This window comes from Epinephelus fuscoguttatus, linkage group LG2, assembly GCF_011397635.1.
Source record: "Epinephelus fuscoguttatus linkage group LG2, E.fuscoguttatus.final_Chr_v1".
Taxonomy (NCBI): Eukaryota; Metazoa; Chordata; class Actinopteri; order Perciformes; family Serranidae; genus Epinephelus; species Epinephelus fuscoguttatus.
Window position 1 is genome coordinate 15,574,867 of NC_064753.1, and position 21,391 is coordinate 15,596,257.

The following is a 21,391-nucleotide window of genomic DNA, read 5'->3' on the forward strand; positions in this document are numbered from 1 at the left end:
TGCTAGATTTCTAGTTGACAGTAAATAGTATTACTAGATAAAAATGGCTAACTGACACAGATTTACATATATTAGTACATGGTTAAATAAACATATGGTATTTTAATGTATTTATTGTAAATTTTCTTGTTAATTTACGACTGTAATCTCCAATTGTGAGATTTTATTTTGAAGTCACCTCTCTTCCCCCGCTTCTTTTGTTTTTCCTCTTAATGTTACAACTCGAAAATTGATCCTAAGGATATTACTGCTATGTTAGTAACCACTGTTTTCTGATTTGTAACTCTAGCACTTTGATTAAATAAAAGGAACCATTTCAACTTAAAGTAGAGGGGAAAATGCCACGTTAGGCTTCAGCTACCTCAATTAAAGCAAGTACAGTTTATTTCCTGTCACTGGAGCGTGCCTAGAAAAGCTTTCATCCAAGTTCACAAGGAAATACTTTTCCGTGCCTTCTCCCACTGGCCTGAACACTGCCACTCACTGTGGACAGCAGACTCAGTGCCAGTGTGGAAAACAAATTGGAGCAGAACAGTGTACTCACGTGAGGAGGACAAGAACCATAAAGTTCCTGACACTGACGACAAAGCAACAGGCAAAGGCACACTTAATTGATAGTCAGAAGAATATGTTTAATAAAAATAATTAAACCTCAATTTCCTCTATAGAACTTCATAGAAAGTAATCCAATAAATTACAAATGACTTTTAAGACGCGTTGTCCTGCACTACATAAAGAATTATTTTGACTACACAGACCACAACTTGCAAATATTACAACTGTCCAATGAAAAAAAAAAAAAAAAAAAAAGACAAAAACTGACCAGGGTGACATTTAGGATATTATCAAGCTTAAAATCAAAATACAAAACCAATGATGCTAGTTTTGTCATCTCAGTGATTACATGTATGAAAACGGAAAGAAAACCTCGCTGTACAGCAGTAGTGTGTTTTGTCATTCCTCTTGCATATTGGTCATTGTTTACTTGTGTATAACGCAGATTCAACACTGCCTCGCTCGCACTAGCAGTGCGTCGGAAGTCCTTGCACAGTACAACCTTAAAAAAAATAGTAAAAGACAAGCAAAATGAAAGCAAAAAGTCCAATCATATGTCTACCTTTTTTTCCCCCATGTGTGTCCTAAAGAGGCTCAACACAGTCATCAATGCATCAAGCCATCGCTGTGGGGCAACACAAAGTAGCAAAAGTCGTTGGATCAATCACCTACAGCAGAAGTAGCGATGGCTGGGTGTTTGCATAAGGGCACTACGAGTTTAAAGAGAGCAGAGGTGCAGATATACAAAATGACAGTGGCATGTTTAAGTTCATTGCTCAGACATAGAAAAATACTGTACTGTTAGTAGTAATATTAAAAAAAAGAAAAAGCGATTGCATTGCAAGCAAAACCCATGACGAGGTCTATATATAACAGGCATACAAGGAAATCACTTTAAAGCAACATTAGAAATCAATACGTGTCTTCAGTCTTTGTGGTCAGACCACGCGGCTGCTCATGGTTTCACCCACAGAACAATGCTACAGCAATACTTAAGAACTAAACAGACTGAGTTCATCCAGTGGGGCTCTGTTGTAAGCCAGTCCAAAACAAAAGCCTCACCTCAGAAATCATTTAGAAACATATATCTAACAGTCCACTGTGTAACAGCAGTCCTAGAGCCAGCACTGTTGTGCCAGAGAGAAATTACAAAAAGGTACTTCGGCTTGAGTGAACTCCAGTGTTTACGTGTATCCTGGTTACAGCTGGACGTGAACATGTGCAGGGACGATGGACAGAAACACACAAGCATGGACACTGAGCACAAATCTGGGGGCGGTTAGTTTGTCAGACAGGAGATGAATGAGAGCGTGAGGTACAGGATAAGGGCACTTCTACATCTAGCCGAAGCTCCATTCATCAGCGGAACGGAGTCGAGACGAAGTGAAATACGCACAACCGAGCTGCAGACTCCCAGAAACACAAGCTGCTATCATTTAGCCCTTCCTGACGCTAACCCACCTGGCACTGTGTAAAGTTTAATACTCAAAGACGGTGACAGAACTACAATCTTAGCGAGGATCTGAACTATTTTGTGCTTCGTGCTTTTGTGTGTGTTGTGTAAGACTTTGGTAGACAGGTGGTCATGCAACACAGAATCCAAAAGGACTGTCATTTCCTCCAAATTTCTAACGAGATGTGTCTGAAGGTCAAAAACACTTGTAATAGTAGTTCTCTACTGGTCATAGCTTTGCAAGGCCCGCTCCGTAATACACAACATTCAGACTGGAAAGTTCTGGAGGCAGGAGATACCAGGTGAGAGGAGTCGAGCCAAAGAAAACACCACAGTGGAAGCTCTCAGTTAAAAAAAAAAAGGAAAAAAAGAAGAAGAAATGGCCTCTGAGACACACACACACACACACACATACATATTCCTGCAGAGACAAGGACATTATGTACATGGACAGCAAGAAAACACACCCATGCACATATACATCTGCACAGTGAAGCCAATCCATCTAGCACAGTTGAGGTAAGATGCAGTCAAATATGCCGGGGTTGTAATAATAATAATAATCCTGAATTATTCTTCTACACAGAGACCACAAAACTAAGCCAGGACCTCACAGGGTCAAAGGGCAGTTTTTGGCACACAGTAAAAGGTTGGTTTCCGTCCCCCGCAGCTGGAGGAGTTTATTAGACTGTGACACTGGAGTCAGAATCAACAGATGTGCAAGTGAACATGTATGCCTACTGTGAGTAGCTAAAGTGCGCCTTGGACATGTTGTGACATGTTTTGTAAGGTGATGGTGAAAATAAGGACTTTCTAAAATTAGATATTGATGTTAAAAAAAAAAAAGAGAAAGAAATCACAGCAGATTTAATCATGATTTGTTTCGAGGAATTTGTGTTTGATTGATTGAGAAAAATAAAAAAACTATTCCACAGATTTCCCCCAGTGTGAGGCGATATTAAAGAGGGAGTTTCAGGTAATTCGGTTTCCAAAGAAGGATGTGAACTAAAGCAGAGATGAATTCAACGTGATGTGAGGGTCAGTGTCGGGTAAGTGAGGCTGCGTGAGTTGTGCACTGGGGTGGAACATGGCAGACAGAGAATCTACAGCTTCAGTGACATTCATTAGCTGCCCAAGTTATTGCTGACATATCCAACGTATGATCTGCAAAGCATAAGTGTCAACAAACCTGTAAAAGTACCGACTATTTACAAGAGAAACCAAAGTGTTTGTCAAGTGTCGTTCCCCCGACCCCCAAACAATCAAAATATATTAATAGTACAGCTCAGTGAGCATGTTGATGTAGTTTCACTTTTTTTAATAAAATTAAATCCTGACATACTTACAATAATGCCGTTTTTTTGTTGCAATTGTACATAATTGTGGTACAAGTTCACAGAGTTCAGAAATCTACTAAAGTCTGACATGCAAAATGTCTCAAAACAAGACTGTACCTTGTGAACAAACACTGAAATTTTATTTCAGTTTCTTTTAAGTCAGTTTTTCCTGTTTTTTTTTTTTTTTTTATAATTTTTTTTAAGGTTTTTGTCTTTATTACACAACATTTTAGTTAGTTCATGTATTTACATGTAAAGAAATCGCAACACAAGTGCTGGAAAATCCATATATATGTGAATATATGTTTACATTTCTAGGCGATACATAAATAAATTTATAATTATATATTCATAGCATCAGTCCTAATCACTGGAGTCTGAATCGTCTGATGAGGAAGAGCTCCCAGACTCTGATGAAGACGACTCAGCTTTCCCCGAACCCTCAGGACCACTGTTCTCCTTTTGTTCTGCTGAGTCCTCCTCCTCTTCTTCTTCTTCCTCTTCTTCGTCTTCTAATGCCTCGTCATCCTCCTCTCCGTCCCGCTCTGCTGCTAGCTGCTCTGTCTCCTGTGGTGATGACTGGGAGACTGCAGGCGGAGGAGGACGAGCAGGAGGAAGGGTGGGGTCACTGTTTGAGCTCTGCGGCTGTGTGGCAGACACAGGAAGGTTAAGGCCTGGAGTGAGAAGCATCCCTGGGTAAAGCATACTGGAGAGTAACAAGGGGTTAAGAGACAGTGGGTGACTGGAGGCTGCAGAGGCAGCTGAAGCACTTTGTGGGGCGGTGACGGAGGAAGTGGAGCTGGAAGTGGAGGAAGGAGTTGTGTTCGAGCCCTCTGTCCTTTCTCCTTTGGTGTCTGAGGTGTGAGAGGGGGCTTTAGAGGCAGACGGCTCTCCTGTCACAACGCTGGAGGTTCCCTTTGTCTTCTCCTCAGAGACTCCCGTGCCCTCCTGCTTTCCAATCAAACCGCTCATGCCAAGCAGGTTTGGCAATCCAGCCATACCAGACAGCATCATGGGAAACATGGCAGCGAGGTTACTTGCGGCCAGGTTGCTAGCATCAGACGGCAGCCCCATCAGGCCCGCAGTGAGCTGCAGGGACTGTAAGCTCTGGAGGTTCTGCTGGAAGGCCTGCAGGCTGGTCAGGTCCATTCCAGAGAGGAGGCCGTTAGCCAGCAGGGGGTTCAGACCCAGGGCCGAGGCTGCTGGGTTGGGTGCTGCTGCTGCTGCCGCCGCCGCTGCTGCCTTAGCCAGAGGGTTCTTGGGTCGACGTCCACGCCGGCTCACCTCCTCAGGAACGATGGGTCCCGTCAGGATCCTGTCAAACATGCTCTCTGGGAGGTAACCCTGGAGACAACATGGAAGATATACGCAGGGTTAGCAGATGATGATCTATATCACAGAACGTAATAACAGTGGGGTAGACACACAAGTTAGGTACACCTCCCTTAACAGGTTATGACCTTCATGAAAGGATTTATTGATGTGCAATTATATTAGACTGCATCTGTTTTGGCCAGGTGTACCTAGCAAACAGACGACCGAGTGTTTATTGACACCATTCTTGATGTGTTGATGTGACACAGTAGCTTTCGTCTGATGAATGTGTTACTTGGTGACTCACCGACTGTTTGACAACATCAGCCCATTCAGGTGGGACTCCGTACTCTGGGTTCTCCTGAAGGAATCTGCACAGATCCTTCAGAGGAGGAGCAAAGGCTCCACCAACCTGCGGGAAAGATTACAGGCAACATGAAGCAACATGCACAACAGGCGGGATACATGATCTATATTTAGAAAACAGCCAGTCATCTCAGGTACGCAAACAGCACTGTGTCAATGTTACCGCAAATAATTCTAACATTACTCCCTTTAAAACATTGCTTTAAAAGGTATGAGTAGTTGTATCAGATTGTCATTACAGTAAGAAAGAAGCTACAGTCCAGTTATCGGCCAATAGTGTCATAATCTGTGGGGATGATTATGACGTTTTTGTTTTTTTTTAAGCCGTTTTGTTTCCACAAACCCACGTACTATACCACACACAACCACACCTTGCGAGCATTTCTCCTGTTGATGATCTGAACCCTCTCCTCTCCGGTCAGGCTGTTCACATCAATCTTGTTTGGGTTCCTGCAGCGGTGCCTCTTCTGCTTGGGCCGACCGTCCTGGAAGTGGAACTGCATTTGCATCTTATTTACCCCCTGTACGTGGAGAGAAAAACAGTCATACTGACGGAAAATGTCTAACTGCGGTGACTTTTCTGCACAAGTTAGCAAAAAGTTTACTAGGTTTTGCATCAATTGCATCATCAAATTTGGGTGGGTTATGCTACAGTTGTGAACTGATAATGGAGATTTACATTTATCACAATCAGGTTTTTTGTCAGGTTTTCTCTAACACCTCAGAACATTGTGTGTTATAAAAATAAAAAAAACGTACAGGGATAAAAGCTCCTGTGTCTGCCACAAAGCCAGGGTGCTCTAACAGCCACTGCTCTAGATCTTTCCTCCTGGGAGCGTCGTCCCCAGCAAGCCGGGTGCCATCTTTGAGGTTGATAACAGGGACCCTGCTGTCAGTGTCTGCAGGGGCCTGACTGGAGTTCTGGCTGTAGCCTGGCACCGCAGCCGCAGCCACGCCTACCTGGCCAATACCGCCCCACCCTGGAGGCACCTGGAGATACAGAAGCATGTTTGACATTATTTACATCACAGTTTCTCATATACGAGATAGACAGAAAGATAGAAATTTAACTGCTTACCTGATCAGGAACAACAGGGACTCTACTCCTATTCATGAAGAGTAGGTCCATCCCCTCCACATTCTTCCTCCTTCCTCTTCGCCTCTTAACCACCGGCTGGCCATCCAGTACTCCGTTCAGCCTCATCTGACCAGTAACACCTGGAGGCCCTGCAGAAGAGGCAGCCTGTTAGCTGTGAACTACATTTAATGTGAAATGATGGAGCTCTTTTTTCTTGGCACATTCACTTTCAGTCTCAAATGAGCTCTTTAGACTTTTACCTCTAGTTACTGTAATTGGTAACATGTTCAAGTGATGTATTTCAGAATGAACACACATTTTTTGCTCTGCAAAGAGCTGTGTAAGGGTCAGAGCCAGGGTGCTTCAGAAGATGGCTAAGTATCTACGCAGTCTTCCAATTGATCAGAACTACTTTGCTGCCATCTAGTGGTGGTAAAGGAGAACAGGATGGCCTGTCTAATCACAGCAAGGGCTGTTTTCACAAAAGGATTGCTCGGCTGTTGCAGCCACTAAACCTGTGCAAACAGGACAAAAAGAAACCATGTAATTCTCAGTGCAACCTGTAAAGGTTAAATGCACCCCTAACTGCACTGCAAAACAAATAGCTTCTCAGTGCTCCTGTGCTCTTTGTGCATATTAAAATGAGGTAATATGCTTATATTTGGTGCAAAATTAGCCTCTTTCTATGCAAATAAGCCTCATTGCAAAAGCAGTTAAATTCATAAACATCAGCTCTATTAGCCACACGCTGCTACAGTGGAATTATTAGTGTCTTCAGAGAGCTGGTGGTAACTGAAGTGCAAATCATGCCATCTCCTTCTACAGTCTGAGGGTGTATCTTGAAAAAACAGACAACACCAACAGACTGGGATATAAAATCCCAAATACAGTTTCTCTCCTCCAGGTTTAAATTCTTTGCCTGAAGTTTGGAGGAATGCCTCTGCACCTCGTCTGTCAAGACCTGTAGCTTATGATCTGAACATGTCAGCTCTCTTTGTCTCTCTGCCATAGTTCTGACCCCTTGCAATGAGATGCAAAAAGGGCAAGTTGGACCTAGCTGCCAAACTTCATGAGCGTGTTTGTGCTGTCCTGTCATTAGCACAGTATCTTTTGTGAATCAGACCTTGAGCAAAGCAGATAGTGGCTGCAAATGATGCACAATTCATGGTGCTCTCAGCTGCCACAATCCATTCTTTGTGAGTCTGCCTGTCTGTATGCACGTCTTTCAGTATCTGCTGTATTTTAAATGAACACACCGGTCTGGAAGCTGCACTGAGGCTTGGTGATGTCGGCCAGGCCTGTGTCCGAGGCGCTCTGCAGCTCATGAAGCCGAGCCAGGTACTGCTGTTGGGCCTGTGGGCCCTCCTCCGACTCCAGGGGCCTCTTCAGAGGTAGACCTTGTTTCTGGAAGGTCAGCTTCAGACCTCCCTCCTGCTGTCCAGACACAGACAAAAAAGGTGTTGGATATGTCTTGGAAGATTCATAGCCACAGAGAAAACACACAGAGCTACAAACAAGGAGAAACTGAAGCTTCTTTTTTCTTCTCAGGCTGTTTTAGGAACTTTCTCTGCCTATCCGGTGATTTTTTTTAGGGATCACACAGGAACTTAGTCTTGCTTATTGTCTTATCTCTAATGCTACATCCTGGTAGCTATGTTAAATTTCAATTTATGTAATAAATTATCATCTCATGAGAATTTCTTACAATAAAAGCAAATTCAGGTATTCTGTTGTTAGTAATATTGGGGCAAATTAACACACAGGGTAGCAGCTAGTAGGGCAGTGGGTAAAGTCTATTCATAGTTTGGACTGTATTGGGAAGCCATGCCAAAGAGATAGCTGCTGTCAGCACATAAAGGCCTCATAGGCAACAAGCAGCAGGTGTCTGAGGGTCTGTGATGGTAAAAACTATACAATTTGGGAAGAGATCCTTATCAACAAGCAACACAAAAGCAAGGAATAAATGGAAGCAAGTCAGAGGCCTGCCAAGTTAATAGCCACGTTGCCTAGAAGCATATTAGAGAACACCCACAGCCAAGGTCTCCATTTCAATCAGATTAGAAGCAAGACCCCTTCAGTCTAGAGAGGCTTCAAACTGAACCTTATTATATTCTCATGACTGAGTGATTTGTGCTCATGTAATCACAGCCTCAGAGCCCAATTCAAATTGAGTGTGTGGGAAAAGAGAGGAAGGCTGCTATTAAATTAATCTCTCCTCCTGCCAGGCAGTCAAAACCACTAATCATACCCAAAGGAAAGAAGGAAGAAAACCAGAGAAACATGCTGAACACGGCAGCTAGCACCGGTCATGGCAGCGGAAGTGGTAGAGTCCTACGATTAGGGCGAAGCGGAAGGAGGAGGGGAGTAAAGGAGAAATCAACATACATCGTTGAGTTTTACTGAGAACTCCTTGTTTTCTGCAACATGCTTGGTCACCTTTGACCCCTGTGGTGAGGCAGAGGGGTCCTCGCACAGGCTGTTGGCGTTGTCCAGCAGCTTGGTGGTGTAGAAGGAGGCCACTGCACCTCCGGGCTCATAGACCCGACGTGTTCCTGGCCACTTGCCCTTCAGCACTGCCTGGCAGATGCTGTCCAGGCGGTTGATGATCACACGATCCTAAATAAACAACAGCACAGACGATCAGCACATTCAGACTCTTGTATCAATTTCATTCCCCAATCCCAACAACTATGTTTCAAGTTTTTATATTGATTTGTTTTTTGGACTTCCATCATTTAAACCAATCATCAGAGACACATACTGATGACATAAATTATTAAATATTCCCCGTCCAGCTGAATACTGGATTTGATGCTTTGTAAGACATGCAGTGTTGTTTTGTTTCAGTTTCAGTGACTTGGTTTCACACATATGCGGTAGTTCACCTTTGGCCAGTAGGATGCAGCGAGCATGTACCCTCCTCCTTGGAAAGGATGCGAGGAGCTGTTGGTGATGCCGTTCTCCGCCATATGGGTGTCTTGTGTTTCATCCTGTGTAGTGCTCAGAGACGCCACACTGTCCTCATCAAAGCCCTTTACACTTGTTGCTGCAGCCACTGAGACAGTCATAGAACACAGATGTTAGGAACACACATAAGCTGTATTTAATTTACACAATCAAGCTGGTTAGTATTTAAGTGAAATATGTCTTTGCTCTGAAATAAGTGTGAAATAATAGAGTTTTTGTCACCTACGCAGAGTTCAGGTACTCACCCTTCTTCTTCCCTTCCTCTCCCTCACTTTCACTGTCATCAGAAGAAGATGAGGAGGAGGACGATGATGATGAAGAGCCAGAGGAGCAAGATGATGAAGAAGAGGAGGAGCTGGACCCGGAATGTGACGAGGAAGAGGAGGATGATGATGAGGAAGAAGAGGAGCGCGATGAAGAGCTTGAGGAGGAGCCATCTGAGTCGGAGTCTGAGCCGCGCCTCGTCTCCCTGCGGCTCCTCTTGCTGGCCTTCTTCGGTTTCCTCTCAGTAGAGTTGGGTGTGAGGGGTTTGGTTCGTGCCGCCACCATCTGCCTCTCATTATCCCTCGTCTCAGACACTGGCTTCTCCTCCAGACCTGTGGGAGTAGCTGGTGCTCGAGGAGGGCTCCAACTCTCCCCCTGCTTCTCCTGGCCCTCCTCTCCTCCTGAGGCTGGTTCCACTTTGAGTACAACCCCACCAGGCTCTGCTTCTCTCTGGGCAGGTGGAGGCAGCGGAGAGCCTGTCAGCAGTGAGCTTGTGGCCTGGCACTGAGAGTGTAGAAGCGGGGTGGATGTACGTGATTGCTGCTGTGCAGTTTTTGTTTGGCTGTAGTTGCGTTGGGCAGCCATGAAGCTGAGCTCAGGGTCTCTCAGAATGTGGTAATCAGTGCGGCTGACGCCGTGCTTGGCAGCTCCAATTAGCAGGTCACGGTCATGAGTACCAGCCTCCCACCAGACAGGCAAGTCAGAGCTCATCTGGCACAGCGGCAGGCGCTCGTAGAGTAACTGATGGCGAAGGACTTGTTCCCTCACCTGGCGAAGCAATTCCACTCTGTACAGCGTACGAGAAGCGCGCTCCTCTGTGATGGGCTGGATGTTCAGAGACGGGTCCACTGCAGAGTCTGGAACAAAGACGGAGAGGCAGGTGTGAGGGAGAGTGCATGAGAGGAAATAAAGGCTGCTCTACAGGTACAACCCAAAAGACCTGTTTGTGCCTGGAGTTTAAACATCACACTGTTTGTCTTTCCACAAATGATTAACCTTATCAGCCCCTCTACCTCAGTACTGCTGAGCTAGCTTGTTTATTAAGGTGCTACCGACCTCCCTCTCCAGAATAAAACCATTTACAGCCAGAAATGAGTGCAGCACATATTACAGTAACCTGAGGCAATGTTGCTGATATCATCTCCAGAAAAGTGTATTTGTCACATCAGGGCATGGTACATTAAAGTATAAATACATAATATATCCTAATAGAGAATTTTTTACAGACGCCAGCTACTGCTGGGCAGATACATGACACAATATCCTGACTTATACAGCAATCAAAATATTTAATTCATTTGTTACTAAAAAAAAGACTTCAAATTAACTGGGAAGCATAAATTCTTGTTTTGATTATAGTGTATAAATAATATCTGACAGTTTGTGTGTGTGTGTGTGTGTGTGTGTACGTGTGGGAATAAGCCAAGTAGACTTCTGACCTCCCTCTTTGGGTGGCAGACGGCACACCCTTCGGCACATGGCGGTAAAAGCACACAGGTATTTCTGCAGGCTCTCGTCAGTCTTCTTGTGCAGCCGAGCCATGGCCCTGAACTTTGTCCAGTCGAACCGGCCCAGGTTTGGGTCGAAGACAACACCGAAAGTGGAGACCACGCGGTAGAAGTCAGCCTCTTCTCGCCTGGTCCATCTGAGGAAAGTGAAAAAGGTTCCCTGTCATAAAACTTTTCATACACAATAATCTTTCTTGCAGTTATATATTCCTTCTCACTGATTAAACCCTCCAAGATGCATTGTCCTCTCCGTTCTGACCTTTGTTGCCGTTCAATCTTTGCAACCATCTTGGGGTTGAGGGTGTCGTTCAGTGTGGGGGGCAGCGGACAGAGTGGAGCAGACAGTATCATGGTCGACGGGGACTGAGTCTGAGTCTGGTGGATCTGGAGGATCTGCCGGCTCTTGGTGTAGCGTTGAGAGGCTGTGATCAGTCGCCTCAGCCTGGCTGTCAGCACCGAGGGTGAGGGCCAGTAAGAAGTTTCACTTGTCGCTGGAACTGCATCTGAATCAGAGTAATAAACAACACAAAGAACATTCAAATTCCAGAAATCTGAGTGCTATTTCTGAGTGCTAGCTTCTATTTTTCTTTGTAGGAAGAGTGATGTGCTAGTGTCATTTTCATCTTAACTTCTAATTATATAACTTTTCCAGATTGCTCCTGCCTGTGGGAAGCCTGTATTTATAATAATCTTCATAATGATAATCCACTGTGGATTACAAGCATCTAATACTCACCTCCGGCGTTGTCAGTGACAACCAAGTCTCCAGGAGAGGAGGCGTCATCCTGCATGAGAAGACAGTGTGTGTTTATGTCAAGACAAAACCACTACTTCTCAAACCAGGAATAGAAAGTTACCAGACTGTGATGGACCTCATAATAAGTAACAAATGAGCATGTTTCCTCAACCAGTTAAATTATTATGCGTTATCAGAGGACCAACATGTCCCTTGAGTTCACGTGGCCTTACCTCCATATCGTCCTTCAGCAGGGCTGGAGCAGGCTTGTACTCTGGGTCATCCACATCCCTACACACACACACACACACACACACACACACACACACACATACATACACAGATAAAGTTTGTGTCATTTCTGCAGTTGACAACCAAGCTGACACAGTTTTTTTTTTTAAAATATCTAAACCCAAGCCGAGCACATTAAAACAAAGACCATATAACGTTTGCACTGACCCATCCATGAAATCGTTGCCTCTCTGTTCGGCAGCGATGGCCTTCTCATCTGGTCGTCCCACACGCTCTAGGAAGCACAGGGTTGGGTCTGCACGAAGAGTGTTGTACTTCTCATAACCTGGGGGTGCACAGGAGGATAAGCAAACACCAACGTTAGCCGAGGAGAATGCATGGAAACTCTCAGATAGGGACACAAGCTGGATGACTTCCCACAATCAGCTGGTATCAGTGGAAAACACACAGATACTAAAAATAGTAAAGCCTAAAATAATGTTTTACTTTTTAAAACTTTAACAAAACAGGTGCTGACTTTCCCCCTTCTGTAGGGTGACCACAGAGGCTTTGAGAGCAGAGACTAGTTGAGTTCAATTTCAACTGTAGTGCATGTTTCTCATTTAGATTACCTTGTTAAATAAAACACAGTGAAAGATGAGGTTTCTTACCATGCTTAAAGACACCCAGCAGCAGACACTTGTCTGAGATGGCATCCCACCACAAGGCTGGCAGCTCCGAATGGTCAGGGTCTGGCACCCAGATCTTTATCTCACTAAAGAGATGGAAGAGGAGGAGGTTTTAGATAGATGTTATGTGGAGGAACCTTTATTGATTGGACTCATTTACTAACTTTTTTAGTCTTCTCCTATTTGTTATATTAACATGTAAACACTTCAAACTCTTCTGGATGCCTAACACATGAAGGGCTTTTATTGTGACACAAAAAAATTAGAACTGTGAAACAATAAAAGCCTCCTTTAACTTTCTTTGGTGATTTCCTTGTTACTAGTAGGTTTTATTAACCATTTTCAACAGCGCTGTATAATAGAGAACAGATAAAAACTCTACATCTTTCACCACCAGGTGGAGCTCTACAACCTTCTTATTCATTTGGTTGAACAGTAGTTTCTTCCTTCAACAGGTTGATACCACATGCTGGTGGCCATACTGGCCACTCAAGGAGAAAAATCTACAAAGACGCTATTTCACCTTGATTTGGAAACTCTGTCTGGGTGTACAACGTTGTGTTGAAGCTGTGACATCTATCTAACCTCTCTGTGTATATCATGAATCCAACTATTCTATTATCTGAGCAGATCATGACTTTTACAACCACTCTCAGCAGAGTGTTGGTTACCTACCGAATTATAATTTTAAAATAAAATGATTGTGTTTCAAGAGACGAAAGCAATCAAAGTTGTAAAAAAAAACAAACAAGCTAGGCAGGAAGTGTATGTAAAGTAAAGTAATGTGTGCTCACCTTGAGTCCGCGCCGTCTAGCACCCTCTGGGCCTGGGATCCTATCACCTCTTGTTTCAGGTAGTAGAGCATTCTGACCCTGAGCAGCACCCTGCACAGAGAAAACCCAGTGGTCACAACAAAGCCCCGACCACGCACAAACGCTGAGCGAGCAGAACCGACGCTCACACGCACGCAGCAAACTGGTGAACACAATGCAAATCAGTGAAATGTGTGACAATTCAGCTGTAATCCTAAAATGTAGTCCTCTTCCTGTTGTTTCACATAAACAGCATACACTTGAATGAATTTATGTTTAATATGTACCCCAGTATTTGATTTTGAGTCTATGTGTGTATACAGCTAGAAATCATTAGCTCCACAGGCCTTCCACAGGGGAGATATACACACTGATCAATTAATGTGGGAAATTATAGTTTCACTGAAGTCGACATGATTGTACAGACCGCACAAGGAGTCAGGGGCAGCTCCACAGCCGAGCTCTGAGGACTGAATGAACAGACAACAGTCTCTCTCCAGTCATCATGTGGTCGTGCTCTGGCAGTAGATGAAGGCTGGGAAGTCGAGGCTGACAAGGTAGCGAGAGGCTGACTCACAGGGGAGACATTAGCTCTGTGATGCATGATCACACATCGCAGCCAGCAGGCTTTGAGCGAAGACACAGTGAAGTGGTGGGAACTGTGGTGTGCTGGTGTGCCAGGCTGGAACGTCTGGCATGCCTTGAGATTTTGCTTAATGTCGAAAAAGCGCTCTGTGTAATCATTTTGTCTCAACACAAAATGATTTCCATGTACTGCTTGCTGTTGGGGAAAAAAATGCAGCACGGAGGTTTCAAGGATTTCTGGCATGAGAGCAAAATTCTCTGTGGGGTATTGCTATTACTGTGGAGTTATTAGCTGTCCTACAATTACTCTTTACAGAACGGTTACATCTCAGAGGATACAGTATTCTCCAATGACATTACCAAATGAGCAGGGAAATTTAGGAAACATCCAATTGACACATCCATCTTTTGTGAATGGAGGCCCTAAAACACCCCTAATAAAACACAACTTATTCAAACCAAATTAGATATGAAAAACTGTTAATTAACCAAGCACCTGTAACTTTTCAAATTATTCTCATGTCTCAATGTCTAGCACCTGTTGCCAGACTACTGATGTAGCAGTATTATAGATAATAAGAAAAAATCTCTCTAGTTAAACTGTCACACTGTCTACTTCTTTGTATTTGCTGCCACTTTTTAAACAACTATCACATCATGTAAGCCTGTGGCCTCCTCTTCTGCCAAGGCCTCTTCACACTGCTGCTCTTCTTTCAAGAGCACTGAAAGAGTTGTGGACTGCCGCTCTGAAATATAGCATGCCAGGCATTCCATCTTTTTTCTCCAGACTGTAATTCAGCAAAATATTGTTATAAATGAGCCTCAAATCCTTCCCTGATTCACTGACAGGACAAAAAAAAAACTGCAGAGCCCCCAGGTCTGCCTGTCTGTCGGAGTGATGGATGTCTATGGTGACCAGTCTGGACTTGTAGCTCTGCTAAATCAAAGTCCTGAACTTCCTCCCTTTTTCTCCACCACCCTCCATCCTCCTGTGTGACTGGACCCGCCCAGGAGCAGCTGCTGCTTCCTCTGCCTGTCAGCACAGCCCTTCATCATTTTCCTCTCAAGCCTTTGTTAGTCAGTGTGTGCGCGCGCGTGCGTGCGTGCGTGTGTGTAATGTGGTTCTCTCAGAGAGGCTGCAGAGTATCTCAGCACAGTCTTTCAGAAGCAAATAAGCCAAGTATGCATGACATGAAAAGAATCCCTTGTGGTCTGTTCACAGAAAACAATCCATCATAAAACCTGCGTAACAGGGAGACTCTGAGTCACACGTGTAATTCTGATTCAAAACACACACACACCATGAGAGTTGTGTGTCTTCTCAAAACTTAGTGTAAAAAGTGCACGCAAAGTGCTTGAGGAACAGGAAATTCACACAACGTGATGATGAAAACAGTCAGAATCATCTCCCGCTACTTCTTATAGTTTTCTGTGTAGGAGTCCTACATTTACGGTCCTGTTAAGGAAGCCAGTGAACCCCCTCCCACCCCCACCAGTCACATTCCAGGTCCTCGGAGTGAAAAAGCAGAAGTCAGCAAACCCTGCTGACTGTGTGTCCCCGTTTGCCTGGCCTGTCACATATCAGACAATCCCTGGATTCAGCACAACTGGACCGGGAAACAATGGAGAACTTTCTATGGAAGCTGCAGCGCTCTGCGTCCAAAGCCCTACAGACACAAGCCCCCTTTTTAAAAAGAGAGCAGCCATCTATTTGGCTTTATATCTCAGCGGACCATGTTTTGATAGCAGCCATCTTTTTCCCCCTGTCTGTAAATAAGAGAGATCTATGACGGCCATTAGCTGGGCTGAAGTCTCATTAAGAATCATATCAGTCAGCTAGTCTAGATGTGATGCACGTCCTTTAATGAATCAGTCGACTGTCAGCTCCAATAGATGTTTTAGTGCCTCCTAATTACTGTGGCTTGGAGGTGCCACAGTTAAAATTTGAACCACGTGCAAATTGTATTTTCAAACACTTAGGCTTCATTCTATTAAAAATAAAGTGATACAATCTGTGCTAGAAGAGAATAATGACCACCTGCCAGTAGCTCTAATAGCATAAAGGTTTAAACACAGACACAAGAACACGCACACGCTCAACCAATGAGACAAAACCAACTAACCATGGACGATTAGTCACCATGTTCACTATAAGCAAGTTAAATGCATGAATATATAGGATATTACAACTATCTCTTTAATCTAAGACACTATTTCAGACAGTCAAGAGTATTTGTCTTTTGTACCGTGGGTACTACTGCATACTTATACACAGATGGTTCTCCCAGACTGTTGGTGCTATCAGAATACATCTCATTTAGTGTCTTACAGTGTCCGTTAATTTTTAAGTGGAATAAGGAAACACCTACTTGTTGCAGTGGTGTTTGAGGTGTTTCTTGTAGCCGTCGTCCTGAAGCATGTGCTCTGGGTTGTGTTTCCTGAGCCACTCAGCTTTGTGGATGTCAAAAGAGCTCGACTGGGTCTTCATCTTCTTACCCTTCCTGCCCCGAGGGACCGGAGCAGACAAACCTAAAAGGTACAAGAGGAGGTCAAGAGTCATAGACCGTATAAGATCATGGACGTAGCCACCATGACATCATCCACTGGTTTGTGGATTCCTGCTTTGAAGCCTTAAGTCTGGTATTTTAGCTTTCCCCACCTTGAATTTTTAGAGCAAAGAGTGATCATATCTGGACAAGAGGGCGGAGCTGTGAATGAGCGAGGGGTGGATCTCACTGCGAGCCTGAGAACACTATCCACAGTGACCATAAATTTAAGCTTTAGAAAAATGTAATGGGTGACTTACAGAACAATTTACCCCCCATACAGTTGTCTCAATGGGTAAATTAGCTATAAAAGAAAAAACAAGTTGTTTGTACCAGGCTGTTAACATGTTTATTTCTGCGGGTCTGTGAGGACTGACTGGCTTCTGGAACCAGCCTCAAGTGGCCGTTCAAGGAACTGCAGTTTTCAGCATTCCCGTCATTGGCTTAATTTTTCAGCTCCAGAGGTTGCCCAATGGTTGACAGTCACTGGTGCAGTATAGGAATCTAAGTAGTTTCCTAAATCCCACCTTTTCTAACCTCTCCATGTGCCACTACCTGCTGTGATAAGGCCAGTTAAATGTAGGCTGTAAGTTCTGAGACTCACCCAAGTGATTCTGCAGCTCCTTGGTGCGTCCATCCTCAGTGGGGGCAATCAGGTCCCACATGAAGCTTTTGATCTTGTCATCTCCACGGTAATGGACCAGACAGTAAGCCAACAGGGCCCTGCAGATGGACTCCACATCCCTCTCCGTCAGTTGCTTCTTAAAACGCCCATGATTGAGAATATCCTTCCAACGACCCCACCTGGACAGCAAAAAGGAAAAGCCAGACATAAGAAAAGTGGGCTCAGATTAAAAGTATCACTTGTCAAGCTACTTAAAAGACACTTTAATTGTCAATCTCAACGTTTATGTACGGCTTAATTATACAGTGATGACATCCTTGTGCATTTGTATGTAACTGGCACTAGATACAAACAGCAAGGAATAATGGGACTAAACAAAAGATGTATGTTTCCTGTATACTATTACACGTTTTCAGTTAGGTTTCAGTTTCTATAGACAAGATCAACACAGTTGCTATGGCTTGATGGATAAACTATTTTAATCATCTTACCCATAAACAAGCAGATTCTTCTCTACTCTGAAACACTCTGTGCGTCCATAGCTGTTGAGGCGGTCGTGGTTTCGCCTGAGCTTAGGTTTGGTGTCGTCACTGTCGCTGTTGCCCTCCGAAAGCTCTGCCAACTCATCCTTGGTGGCACTGAATGGCCTCGTCTGCTTTCTGACACGAGGAGTGTCGATCACCAAGCTGTTCTGTAGCGAGGGAATGTAGGAACAAAATTTCATTAAAGGGTTTTCCAGGTCTAAGTCCTTGTGAGAAAGGTCCTCAGTATGCTCTGTGTACTGTATTATTTGTGGTGAAGTACATACTCTGCCGTTGACCATCTCCATATCAATGTCAGCCTTTTTGGCCCATTTGTCCCAGAAGTTGGGGTCATCCAGAGAGATGTCTGTGCGGTTTCCAGACGCCACAAAACTGGCCTGAAAGCAAACGTGTGAATCATATTAAAGCATAATCATATGTGCCCTCACCTGCATGATGTATCATGAGCTGCTCCTTGTTGAAACTCAAAAACAGCCAGTGACCTGTAAAATGTTCAATGTACACTGGATCTAGCCATCTCTAATTACATGGTGAGGAATGGGTAAGAACAGTTGATAAAATTTAATTTACATCACCTGTGTTGGAGCAGTTGTACTTATCTACTTTACTCACCTTAGCAAAAGTCGAGCCTCGTCCCTCAGACTCAATGGTGATGGTCTTTGTCCTGCGCTGGAGGATCTGATCGATGTCCTCCTCACAGAATTTGGCCCCTTCGTCCTCCTCATCCATGATGGCCCCGTACGCACCACGTCGCAGCAGATCCTCAATCTCCTTCTTTGACAGCTGCTGCACTGCCTGATGGGTAAGGAGGAGGATATAGACATTTAGAGTCAATAAACTACTGTGGATACAACACATATAGATAAACGAACAAGGCAAAACAGAATATTAAATGGACCTGAGCTGCAAAATGGAGCACAATACTACATAATGCACGACACAAAAACCTGCATAACCTTATAATTTAAAAAAGAAAAAATCCCGTTTGTAACGACAGACAGTCAAACACACGCATGATAGATTATTGAAATCATACCATCAGCAGCTCTGCATCTAACCCCAGCAGATGTTTATAATGCAAATATGTTCAGTCTGACCAGATGTGGAGACCTGCTAATAGCTCAACCACCTCATACTCCTGATAATTCTCAGAGGACACCAACTGCAGCAAAACATCCACCTACACACTTCACACACTGTTGACACCCTCCCTCACAACGAGATTAGACTCTAACAGGATCGGTTACACTTCAAGTGGAAATTTCAAGAGTGAGCTCCAAGTTTTAGGGTTTGTGAACAGTTCTCTTTCTTTGCTTGGCATCTTGTTGTCTGCCATCTGTTCCTCTGATGTCATTCAGGACTGATATCACAAACTGTTGACTTTTATTATTGTTGGAGAGACTAGTGGAAGAAATCTTCGGTATTTTATTTTTATAACTTATCTCATTCTCACGCGATGACAACAGGAACGTCTGAGTTAGAGAGTGTAAGAAATGTGTCTGTAATTGTTATGACTGTTTGTATGACTTTACTTAGACTGGAGTAAAGTTCCAAATTTGACTTCAGCTTTTCAGATCCATCTGTATTTTAAGACTTTAGTTATTTACTGTGCTAAACTGAGAAGCTGGAGAGTAAACAGATAAAGAAACAAAAAAAGAATAAAAGGTACATTAAGAGAAACATGGTGAATAAAAAAGGATGAAAAGTTTTGTCTGAATAAAAACTGTGTAAACACTGCTCTGTGATTAGCACAGTGCGACACCAGGCTATTTCCATTTCCTGCTCATTTGTGTATTAATGTGATGATGAGATAGCTGAACTGAAAAATGAAATGTCCAGCCAAGGTCAACTTGTGAAATGGATGGTATTCATCACAGGCACTGTCTGAAAACAAACACCTCCCTTTGGAAATTAACTCAAAATAATTTACATGACTAAATGATTTAATTCCCCATGTCTATATCGGTCCGTTTGGACAATTCTCAAACTCACCCCTCCCCCGGCGCCTCCTCCCAGGCTGTTATCTCGGCCACTCATGCTCTGCAACACTGCTTTGTCCAGGCCCAGCTTGAGGCTGGCGCGATCGAACATTTCTCGCTCGTACGAGTTCCTGGTGATCAGACGGTACACCTTCACTGCCTTGTTCTGACCAATCCGATGGCAGCGAGCCTGCGCCTGTGAAGGGCGGGGAAAAACAATGAGTAAACTGCACTAAATGTACAAATAGAAGCATTTGTGTTAATATCTTCAGTCTGACCCAAACGTCACCTGATCTGAAATAATGGCAACATTAATTATTGAGTGAAATTCGAACATCCCCCTGATTGGACACAGTGTAAAGCACTTTTCTTGGTGATGTGTCTTGTTGGCAGGTGTTTATGAGCAGATGTCAGACAAGAGATAACTACCCGAGTGCCAAAATTCTCTCATGCCTGAATATTAACGGTACAAATCTACGGCAGTGAGCTGCCTCTACTGCTAAGCGAGTCTGTGTTGTACCTGCAGGTCATTCTGCGGGTTCCAGTCTGAGTCAAAGATGATGCAGGTGTCTGCTGCTGTGAGGTTGATTCCCAGGCCGCCAGCTCTTGTGCACAGAAGGAAAACAAAGCGCTCCGACTCGGGCTTACTGAAACGGTCGATAGCTGCCTGCCGCAGGTTCCCCCGAACACGTCCATCAATTCGCTCATACAAGTACCTGCAACACAAAAAATGACTCATTATTCTGTGAAATATTTATCTTGAGCTTCAGGTCAAAATTGATTTAAACATTAAACAGTTTGATCATGTTTGTATTTTCTTACAGAGTTTGATTTTGTAAATTAAGCTTTTAATAACACATTTTAACATGTTATAACTCAGCTATCTGCCGACTGTACGGTATGGGTCTTTAACTTTACCCCCAAACCTTACTTTTATTTTCCTTCCCTTCTACACCTGGGAAACTGTATGCTGCATAGATAGATAAAACGGTTTCTACAAGCAGTGGTTATGCTCTTTCATCCTTGTGTCCATTCTCATCCCCTCCCACACTCCGACCCCGTGCCCTCCCCTGGGAAATCCACTTCCAGTCAGGAGAAGCCTCACAGAAACTCTTGCTTGTCTAATGCAGTGGAGCCCTGAGGGGTTCTATAACCTTCTGCTGAACCCTGTCTAAGGTCTGTGCTGTGCAGCACCTCACATGTTTACAATAGTTTAGGGTTTGCTCCAGCGACTGGTGGGAAGCCAGACGAAAGACAGAAAGAGAAAGAGAGAGAGAGAGAGAGAGAGAGAGAGAGAGAGAGAGAGAGAGAGAGCAATGAAAGGATGTAGGGAGACAAAGACCCCCCCCCCAAAAAAAACAAACAAAAAAAAGTCATGGAAATGAGACAGAAAGGACTGAGGAGTGAGAGCTGGGAGATGTTAGAATAAAATTAAAGACAAAGATGAGAACCAGAAACCTCTTACTGCTAATTATCAGATTCCTAAATGCCATTAAACTCTGACCCTTATGGGTGGTTGTAAACCTTTCCCCATGATTGACTCGCCAAATGTTCCTCACCACTCACTCCATTTCAGCTTTTTATGGGACTTTTGGGCATTACCTAAGACACTGCTGACACAGGCAGAACCAGACACACACACACACACACACACACACACACACACACACACACACACACACACACACACACACACACACACACACACACACACACACACACACACAGAGGGAAGCAAGGTGAGAGCTCTTTGATTCTAAAAGTAATGTTACACTGGGCAGGGCTTAGGTTGTGTATAGAAGCT

General features: G+C 44.0%; 1 protein-coding gene across 9 annotated transcripts in view; it reads right to left on the reverse strand.

Annotated features, from left to right (window-relative positions):
* Positions 1 to 3,309: 3,309 nt before the first annotated feature.
* Positions 3,310 to 21,391, reverse strand: part of chd9 (chromodomain helicase DNA binding protein 9) — a 79,422-nt gene continuing 61,340 nt past the window's right edge. For 6 of the 9 annotated variants that reach the window (XM_049559954.1, XM_049559946.1, XM_049560019.1 and 3 more), the window contains 23 exons: positions 20,108 to 20,303; positions 19,601 to 19,783; positions 18,221 to 18,403; positions 17,875 to 17,985; positions 17,558 to 17,757; positions 17,046 to 17,245; positions 16,265 to 16,424; positions 13,293 to 13,382; positions 12,481 to 12,584; positions 12,038 to 12,155; positions 11,812 to 11,869; positions 11,579 to 11,627; positions 11,102 to 11,345; positions 10,774 to 10,979; positions 9,316 to 10,191; positions 8,989 to 9,158; positions 8,489 to 8,719; positions 7,360 to 7,537; positions 6,104 to 6,252; positions 5,785 to 6,015; positions 5,397 to 5,546; positions 4,967 to 5,071; positions 3,310 to 4,689 (listed from right to left, as the gene is read on the reverse strand). In XM_049559954.1, coding sequence (XP_049415911.1) covers positions 3,709 to 4,689; positions 4,967 to 5,071; positions 5,397 to 5,546; positions 5,785 to 6,015; positions 6,104 to 6,252; positions 7,360 to 7,537; positions 8,489 to 8,719; positions 8,989 to 9,158; positions 9,316 to 10,191; positions 10,774 to 10,979; positions 11,102 to 11,345; positions 11,579 to 11,627; positions 11,812 to 11,869; positions 12,038 to 12,155; positions 12,481 to 12,584; positions 13,293 to 13,382; positions 16,265 to 16,424; positions 17,046 to 17,245; positions 17,558 to 17,757; positions 17,875 to 17,985; positions 18,221 to 18,403; positions 19,601 to 19,783; positions 20,108 to 20,303 — 5,173 coding nt within the window. In that variant the 3' untranslated portion in view covers positions 3,310 to 3,708. The remainder of the gene's footprint in view (positions 4,690 to 4,966; positions 5,072 to 5,396; positions 5,547 to 5,784; positions 6,016 to 6,103; positions 6,253 to 7,359; positions 7,538 to 8,488; positions 8,720 to 8,988; positions 9,159 to 9,315; positions 10,192 to 10,773; positions 10,980 to 11,101; positions 11,346 to 11,578; positions 11,628 to 11,811; positions 11,870 to 12,037; positions 12,156 to 12,480; positions 12,585 to 13,292; positions 13,383 to 16,264; positions 16,425 to 17,045; positions 17,246 to 17,557; positions 17,758 to 17,874; positions 17,986 to 18,220; positions 18,404 to 19,600; positions 19,784 to 20,107; positions 20,304 to 21,391) is intronic. The other 3 variants (XM_049559980.1, XM_049559970.1, XM_049559961.1) reach the window with 3 other exon arrangements.